The 9,788-nt window shown below is 38.3% G+C and overlaps 1 protein-coding gene across 1 annotated transcript; it reads left to right on the forward strand.

Moving 5' to 3' along the window:
- The first annotated feature begins 766 nt into the window (after positions 1–766).
- On the forward strand, positions 767–9,442 carry LOC143635237 (DDB1- and CUL4-associated factor homolog 1-like). The gene is made up of 14 exons (XM_077103113.1): positions 767–1,171; positions 2,840–2,921; positions 3,021–3,137; positions 3,214–3,386; positions 3,469–4,222; positions 4,314–4,411; positions 4,491–4,914; positions 5,011–5,610; positions 5,705–5,884; positions 5,975–6,445; positions 6,523–6,633; positions 6,731–6,849; positions 6,932–8,465; positions 8,550–9,442. The coding sequence occupies exons 1-14, from the start codon at positions 873–875 to the stop codon at positions 9,207–9,209; spliced, it is 5,622 nt and encodes a 1,873-aa protein (XP_076959228.1). The 5' UTR covers positions 767–872; the 3' UTR covers positions 9,210–9,442.
- The last annotated feature ends 346 nt before the right edge of the window (positions 9,443–9,788 follow it).

Genomic DNA, 9,788 nt, shown 5'->3' on the forward strand with positions numbered 1-9,788 from the left:
ACCATTCTCGAATACTTACACAAGTCACAACCTACATCTAAAAGCATAAGTCTCACTATAAATGAACATTAAGGTGTAAATCAGATAAAGTCGAAGTCACTTGTTCTTAAAATGCGTTTAGCGAGAAACACACACATTCCTAACTTCATAGTTAATAAGCGTTTATGTAAACAATTTTAAGTTTTAGGTGTCATTTACAAGAAATCCCATAAATAGGTATTATAAACTAGTCGTGTCGAGTAATTTGTAGAACCAATTAAAATTTGTCATGTGTCCTTAAACTAACCGTAAACTGTAAATAGCAGGCTCACTAATCATTTACTCGTCACGACTTAATAAGATTCATGCCCCGTAATCAACGCCAACGAGTAATTAATAAGTCCTTTAGTCGCGAAAAATAGAATTCAAAACTTTTCGAGACACGAGTAGTTTACCAAACTAACAACGACGAGGTGTTTGTTTACCAAATACATCGAACCGATAAGTTTTACAAAAGACTAACTGGAATAGTTAGTCTGAAAGCTCAACTAGTCGTTAAGACTAGTTTACCCGGTTTACATTCCCAATACGAGTAAGTTATTAGTAGTTAAATCGTCACGACTAGTTTAACCTTAGCAGTAATCCGATATGTTTTAAAAATATTTAAAAATAGATAAAAATATTATTTTAAGAAAAAGTAGACATAGGTGAGTTAGGTTAAGGGGTTACCGGATCCGGGTAATCGGGTATGGAACCTTCTAGCAACAAACAATCAATCCCCTAAAATTTGTAGGGAAAACAAAACCTTCTTCACCTTCACACGCCGATCATCATATAAACAAACATATTCACACACTCTCATCCAATTTCCATTCATTCATATTATTATTATTATGGACTCATCATCCGCCGACGATATCCAATCCGCCGCACCAGCTGCCGCACCGCCACCTCCACCGCCGGAACCGACGCCTCCTCTTCCGGTCGACGACGACGAAGACGACGATGAATACGAAGAAGAGGATGAGGATGATGATGATGAGGAAGATGAGGAAGAAGAGACTAATAACGAAGACGAGATATTAATTGTGAAAGCTCAAGGACTGATTGATAAGATCACTGCGGCTCCTGATAGCCCTAGGCCAAATATTATTCATGCCCTAGCTTCTATACTTGAGACTCAAGAAGCCAGGTAGAACTTGTTTTTAGTTAATTAATTAATTAACTAACTGTGTTTATTTTGTTGTTATAATATATGCAACCTTATTATGTATTACGCTGATATATGTTGTTATGCATATACAGTACCTGAGACTTAGGGTTTGAATTAATTAACTAACTCTGTTTATTTTGTTGTTGTTTTAATAACATGTGCAACCTTATTATGTATTGCTTAAACATTATGAGTGCTTATATATTATTATGCATATAGAGTACCTGAAACTTAGGGTTTGGAAAACTGGTCATAAGTTATAACTGTATTCTATTGAAGCTAATTAACTGTGTATTTTGTTGTTTCTGTAACATATGCAACCTTGTTATGTATTGTTTAAATATTATGAATGCTGATATATTGTTATGCATATATAGTGTCTGAGACTTACAGTTTGGAAAACTTATGTAGTATTGAAATTAGTTAATTAACTGTGTGTATTGTTGTTTCTGTAGCATATGCAACCTTATTATGATGTAATGGTTAAGCTTTATGAATGCTGATATATTGTTATGCATATATAACACCTGAGACTTAGGGTTTGGAAAGCTGGTCATAATTCATAACTGTATTGTATTCTGTTGTTTTTATAGCATATGAGGCCTCATGATGTAATGCTTAAACATTGTGAATGCTGATATATAAGGATTTGGAAAACTTATGTGTGTTGAAATTAGTTAATTAACTGTGTGCTTTAACAAATGCAACCTTATGATGCAATGGTTAAGGTTTATGAATGCTGATATATAGGGTTTGGAAAACTTATGTGTAGGCACATGAAAGAGACTGGTCATACCTGTATTTTATTGAAGTTAGTTAATTGTGCATTTTGTTGTTTTTGTAACATATGCAGCCTTATTATGTATTGCTTAAACATTATGAATGCTGATAAGTTATTATGCATATATAATATACAATGTCTGAGACTTAGTGTTTGGAAATCTTATGTTGTATTGAAATTAATTAACTGTGTATTTAGTTGTTTTATAGCATACGTAACCTCGTGATGTAATGCTTAAGCATTTTGAATGCTGATATTTTAAATGAAAGTGGTTTTTTAATTTATGTTTTATTTTTTATTATGCATATGTGATACTTGAGACTTAAGTTTTGGAAAATTTACGTGTAGCATAGAAGACACTGGTCATGTCTATATTATATTGAAATATTTTGTTGTTTTTCTAACATAGCAACCTCATGAATAATGCTTAAACGTTATGAATGCTGAATATCAAATTGAAGTGGTTCTCTGTGTTTGTAATATTATGCGCATATGATACTTGAAACTTAGGGTTTGGAAACTTTGTGTAGGTACATGGAAGAGAATGGTCATACCTATATTTTATTGAAATCAACTAACTGTTCATCTTGTATGCAACCTCATGATGTAATGCTTAAACATTATGAATGCTGATCTATTATTATGCATGTATTATACTGGTCTCTTAGGGTTTGGAAAACTTATGTGTAGGTACATGGAAGAGAAATTAATTAACCGTGTATTTTGTTTTCTATTACATATGTAACCTCATGTTGTAATGCTTAAACACTGTGAATGCTGATATTTTAAATTGAAGTGGTTCTCTGTGATTTTTTATTATGCATACGCGATACTTGAGACTTAGGGGTTGGAAAACTTATGTGTAGGTACATGGAAGAGACTGGTCATGCCTCTGTAAACAATGGTCGAGCTTCACATAACATAGGGCGTTTGGGGAACTTACTAAGGGTAATTTGTATTTTTTATTATTTCAGTATGTTATTTAGATAAAGGTTGTTTAGTAAGTATTCATTCATTGGAAAAGAATTGACCCGATTTGTTTTACAGGATAATGATGAGTTTTTTGAATTGATATCTGTGAAGTTTCTCTCTGAAACTCGATATTCAATATCCGTTCAAGCAGCTGCTTTGAGACTTCTCTTTAGTTGTTCACTGACTTGGATGGTATGATTCTCAATCAAACTTGTACTTTCAATGAATTTTTAATGGTTTTCTAATGAGTTACAATTTTGGAATGCAGTATCCACATGTTTTTGAAGAAACTGTACTGGATAACTTAAAGGGATGGGTGATGGATGGAACGTTAAGGTCTGAAGATCCCAAAGGGAAAAATGGGTCTGGTGTAAGAGAAGCACCGGATTCTGAAATGCTAAAGACCTATTCAACTGGACTTCTAGCAGTATGTTTGGCTGGGTATGTTTTGCAACTTTATTATACTTGTGTTATTACAGTTTACCGATTACATTATGTTGACTTTATGCAATGTTGACTGCAGTGGAGGTCAAGTGGTTGAAGATGTTCTTACATCTGGGTTATCTGCCAAGCTTATGCGGTATCTTAGAATCCGTGTTTTAGGAGAACCAAATACAAGTCAAAAGGAGTCTAATTATCAATTGGACAACAAAAGTTCATCAGCTGCTACTTCCATTAGATCTAGAGAAGATAATAGGGGTAGGTTTAGGCATGCTGTAGAGACGTCTATGGTGGAACCTCCTAGAATATCAGAAGAAGGTGCCTCAGATAATCAAGTTGAAAGGGATCGGGTCAGAAGATGGGCGGACCCACCTGATGGATTGGATGAAGATAATGAAACAAATGAGGGTGATTTACGTGATGGTAAAACAAAGGTACATGACAGAAGTAAATCTTTGCGGGAACTATCAAGATCTAGAGGGAAAGGAAGGGTTAATGAAGGTGTTGTGGAGAATGAACATGCTTTAAATTCACCTGGATCTGGAAGTAGATTTGGAGGACAAGGAAGGAGTAATAAGGATAGGAGTTCGTTAAAACGTATGGCAGACAGTAAGAAGTCTTCTGGAAGAACTGGTGCTGATGATATGATTATTGAAAGAGATGATAGTGATGACTGTTTCCAAGATTGTAAAGTTGGATCAATGGATATTTCAGATTTGGTGAAGATGGCTGTAAGAGCTGCTGAAGCTGAAGCCAGATCAGCAAATGCTTCTGTGGAGGCCATTAAAGCTGCTGGTGATGCCGCTGCTGAACTTGTTAAAACTGCCGCATTGGAGGTGTGTATTTCAGATTAAACCATGTTTTTTTCTGGTTCTAATTTATGTTTATTTAATAGGCATAAAGCATTTTCTTTTTGTCTCTGATTAGGAATTTAAAAAGGCAAATAACGAAGAAGCTGCGGTTCAATCTGCATCAAAAGCTGCATCTACAGTTGTTGATGCAGCTAATGCTATTGAAGTTTCTAGGTTGGTGATTATATCTGTTTTATGTATTTTTTTTTGGTTTTTTAACCTTTTAATTATCTAATACATGATGGGTGTATAGGACTCAAAATGCTGATGTCAGCGAGCCAGCTAATTCAAAAGAGCCAGAACCTGAGGCCAGTGAGGAAGTTGAGGAGTTCTTTATCCCTGATAGTGAATCCTTGGCAAAGCTAAGGGAAAAATTCTGTATACAATGTCTGGAGATCTTAGGAGAATATATTGAGGTTCTTGGTCCCGTGTTACATGAAAAAGGTGTAGATGTCTGTCTTGCAATGCTGCAGAAAAATTCTGATCTCAAAGAAGCAGCACAAATTGCAGCTCATTTACCTGATATATTAAAACTAATCTGTGCATTGGCTGCCCATCGTAAGTTTGCTGCATTATTTGTTGATCGTGGTGGCATACAAAAGCTTCTTGCACTCCCAAGAAAGCCGGTCACCTATTTTGGGCTTTCTTCTTGTCTATTTGCAATTGGTTCACTCCAGGTATTGTTAGAAAATAAGTTGTTCAACTTCATTCATTAACCATTGCATATCTCCATGCTTATGTTTTAAAGTATTTGATGCATGGTGGCTTTTTAGGGGATAATGGAACGAGTATGCGCCTTACCTTCAGATGTCATTCATCAGTTGATTTCATTAGCTCTTCAGCTTCTAGAATGTTCTCAGGACCAGGCGAGAAAAAATGCAGCTTTATTTTTCGCCGCTGCTTTTGTGTTTAGGGCAGTATTAGACGCTTTTGATAATCAAGATGGCCTTCAGAAGCTTCTATATCAATTAGGTGAAGCAGCATCTGTTAGATCCGGGGCTAGCTCAGGGACAGTGGGCCCATCTACTTCAAACTCACTTAGAAATGACCGGACCCCACCAGAGGTATTGACATCATCAGAAAAACAGATTGCTTACCACACAACTGTTGCTCTGCGCCAGTATTTCAGAGCACACCTTTTACTGCTTGTGGATACAATTCGCCCTAGTAAGAATATTAGAAGTGCAGCACGGGTTCCAAGTAGTCGGGCGGCTTATAAGCCACTTGATATTAGTAATGAGGCTATAGATGCTGTTTTTCGTCAAATACAGAAAGATCGTAGGCTGGGTCCCGCGTTTGTGAGAGCTCGCTGGCCTGCAGTTGATAAGTTCTCGAGTTGCAATGGCCATATTACTATGTTGGAGTTATGTCAGGTGTGCGGTTATAAAGCTTTATAGTTTGCTTTATTTATTTACAGTTCTCTTTCGTTGTCAGATATTTGACCTCTTTTTTCTTATTTCTGATTAGGCCCCACCTGTCGAAAGATACTTGCATGATTTGCTTCAATATGCATTGGGTGTTCTGCACATTGTTACTTTGGTTCCTTACTGTCGCAAACTAGTTGTAGGTGCTACTTTGAGCAATGATCGTCTAGGCATAGCAGTTATTCTTGATGCTGCAAACGGTGCTGGTTTTGTTGACCCTGAGGTATGTGAGACTTGCTAGTAAACTCGTGTTCTTGTTCCTAGCATTTTTTGTTTTTGTGCCATTAATGTAAACTCAATACTGTTTGCGCAGATTATTCAGCCAGCGCTGAATGTTCTGGTGAATCTTGTTTGCCCTCCACCATCAATCAGTAACAAACCAACTATGCCAGCGCAAGGACATATGTCAGCATCCCAACCTAATGCTCCTACAGAGGCAGGTATCAACATGGCCAGCTTGAACGAGTCACGAGAACGGAACGGAGATTCTAGTGTTGCAGATCGTGGGCCTTTATTTACAACTTCTGGATTAGTTGGTGACCGTAGGATATCGTTAGGTGTTGGTGCAGGTGGTGCGGGTCTTGCTGCTCAAATGGAACAAAGTTTCCGCCAAGCAAGGGAGGCAGTCAGAGCCAATAATGGTATCAAAGTTCTACTTCAGCTCCTACAGCCACGGATAATAACACCATCAACCGCTCTTGATTGTCTTCGTGCTCTGGCATGTAGAGTCTTGCTTGGTTTAGCAAGAGATGATACTATTGCACACATTTTAACAAAACTTCAGGTATGATAATATCTACATAAAACTAGAATGATTTTTTTTCGGATTCAGTTGAAAACCTTTTCTGTTTGCTGTTGTAGGTTGGTAAAAAGTTATCAGAACTTATTAGGGATTCTGGTAGTCAGACGCCAGGTGGCGAACAGGGTAGGTGGCAAACCGAACTATCTCAGGTGGCAATTGAGCTGATGGCGGTATGTATATCAAGTCTTTCAAAAGCACTTAGTACTATATTGTTTGAGATGACCACTCATTTAGTCAACTTATCATGTTTGACTTTTTGTACCGCAGATCGTGACAAATTCAGGACGCGCAAGTACATTGGCTGCTACTGATGCTGCTACACCTACTCTTCGGCGCATTGAGAGAGCTGCAATTGCTGCTGCTACTCCTATCGCTTATCATTCTAAGTACTTGTTAACATATCTTTTTTGATTTTATTGTTAAGTATTTGTTTTTTCACTGACGTGTTTTTCTATTTTGATTTTGCAGGGAACTTTTACTGCTGATTCATGAGCACTTACAAGCGTCTGGTTTAACAACAGCAGCGTCTTCACTTCTTAAAGAGGCTCAGTTGACACCACTGCCATCATTATCTGCCCCGTCATCTTTGACATATCAAACCTCTGGTCAGGAGAACTCATCCGTACAAATTCAATGGCCATCTGGGCGGGTCCCATCTGGATTTCTCACTGCAGAAAAACCAAAACCACAAGAAGATTCTAACCTCAAACAAGATTCAATTTTGTCTACAAAGAGACGACCATTGATTATATCTGCATCTGGAGTCCAGTCAAAGATGACTTCTAACTTTCTTGAGCATCCTTCTCCATCAAGCAACAAAGTTAATAATTCTTCAAAGAAACCGCCTGCTGTTCCAGTTACATCAGAAGAAAACCAGGTGGAACCAGATAGTGCTATCAAAACTCCAATTATATTGCCATTAAAGCGTAAGTTGACCGAATTAAGAGAAGTTGGATCGTCACAATCAAACAAACGACTCAACACCGGTGACCTGGGGTTTCGCTCTCCTGTCTGTCTAACACCAAGCACTAGCCGGAAAAACAGTTTACTAGGTGATACTCCTATGTTCTCTGCATCAGCTTCTTTTAAGGATCATCATTGTAGAACACCTGCAAGTGTCGGCATATCTGACAGTTTAGATGATAATCAAAACACACAAAATCCTACTACCGAGCGGTTAACTTTGGATTCCATTGCGGTTCAGTATCTTAAACACCAACATCGCCAATGTCCCGCTCCTATAACCACATTACCGCCTCTTTCCCTTTTGCATCCACATGTTTGCCCAGAATCGAAACGAAGCCTTGATGCACCATCAAATATCACTGCCAGGCTCAACACACGCGAGTTTAGAAATATGTATGGTGGCATTCATGGCCGCCGAAGGGACCGCCAGTTTGTGTATAGTAGATTCAGACCATGGCGGACATGTAGGGATGATACTGGAAGCCTGTTGACTTGTTTGACTTTTCTAGGTGATTCTTCCCAAATTGCCGCCGGTAGTCACTCTGGGGAGCTCAAGGTTTTTGATTCAAATACTAATAATATGTTAGAAAGCAGCCCGGGTCACCAGTTTCCCTTGACCATGGTCAAATCTTTCTTTTCTGTCGATACCCAATTACTTCTCTCTTCAAGTTCACATGATGTTAGATTGTGGGACGCACCTACAGTTTCAGCCGGACCCAAATATTCATTTGAGGGGATTAAGGCGGCAACGTTTAGTCACTGCGGGACCATGTTTGCAGCATTGTCTTCTGAGTTATCAAGACGGGAAATCTTACTATATGATGTTCAGACATGTAAATCTGATTTGACACTCACTGATCCATCTTCTAGCCCTTCTAGTAAAGGGCATGCCTATTCTCAGGTTCATTTTAGCCCTTCAGATATTATGCTTTTGTGGAATGGCGTATTGTGGGACCGCCGGGAACCAGGCGCGGTTCATCGGTTTGATCAGTTTACCGACTATGGAGGTGGTGGTTTTCATCCTGCGGGTAACGAGGTATTGTTTTAACAGTATTTTGCTGCTACGTGACAGATTTTTTTATAATAAAAACTTAAATACATATTATTATTGCTGTTGCAGGTAATTATAAATTCAGAAGTCTGGGATCTAAGAAACTTTAGGCTTCTTCGAAGTGTACCGTCGTTGGACCAAACCGTAATAACTTTTAACGCTAGTGGTGATGTGATATACGCGATTCTTAGAAGAAATCTAGAAGAAGTGACGTCAGCATTCCAAACTCGACGTGTTAAGCACCCTCTATTCTCTGCTTTCCGGACACTAGATGCAGTCAATTACTCAGACATCGCCACCATTCCTGTTGACCGCTGCGTGCTTGACTTTTCAACCGAGCCTACAGACTCATTTGTCGGGCTGGTGACAATGGACGATCAAGATGAAATGTATTCATCTGCCCGAGTGTATGAAATCGGGCGACGAAAGCCCACAGATGATGATTCTGATCCAGATGATGCTGAAAGTGAAGAAGACGACGAGGACATTGATGACGATGCATTGATTGGAAATGATGAAGACATGAGTAATGATGAAGATAGTTTAAGTGATCTTGATGACGACGGAGACGAAGATGGTGATTTCATGATGGATGGTGTTGATTTTGGCCGCGGCGGTGGTGGGATATTTGAGATTGTGAGCGAAGGGGAGGATGGCGAGGACGACGACGATGAGTTAATCGAGTCTTTGAGTAGTGGTGATGATGAAGAATTCTTTGGTGGGTTCTAAGCTACAGTCTTCTGTATCATATTTATATGATTATTTTGGTAACCTACAAAGATGTTTCTATCTCCAAGTTTTGACACATGTTGCTTTTTTAGTATGATCCACAATATGAAATATTTTATTATTTTTTTAATGGAAAATAGATACTGCTTGGTTGAGTTAGTCATGGTTTAAATACATCATTGCTGTTTCTATTAAATATCGTAATATAATTCTTTTAACGAAAAACAAATAAATTCCGGCTACCAGGGGTAACCCCGTGGCAAAAAGCGACCCCGTACGCTTATTGCAGACATCACTAGCTAGTTTAAGCCCACTTTCGGGGAAAACTTGTTGTCTGAAGGCTCATAGTGTTTAACCTTGGTTGAGATCGGATTTGAAGTTGGCACCTAACAACCTCTATCTCAAATCTTCACTTCCCCTACAATACCGATTTAGCTCTCCGATACCGATTAAGCTGAAGCTCATTGGCTCAATAATATATTAGTCGGTGTTTTATTGTATTTTATAGATATAAAGTGATCAGAGCATGTATATAAACTTTAATAAATTTTAAAATAATTACATGTATGGGTTGTTTGA

Source organism: Bidens hawaiensis, unplaced genomic scaffold, assembly GCF_021521415.1.
Source record: "Bidens hawaiensis isolate Kalapana, Puna unplaced genomic scaffold, B.hawaiensis_p1.1 tig00007413_1, whole genome shotgun sequence".
Lineage (NCBI taxonomy): Eukaryota > Viridiplantae > Streptophyta > Magnoliopsida > Asterales > Asteraceae > Bidens > Bidens hawaiensis.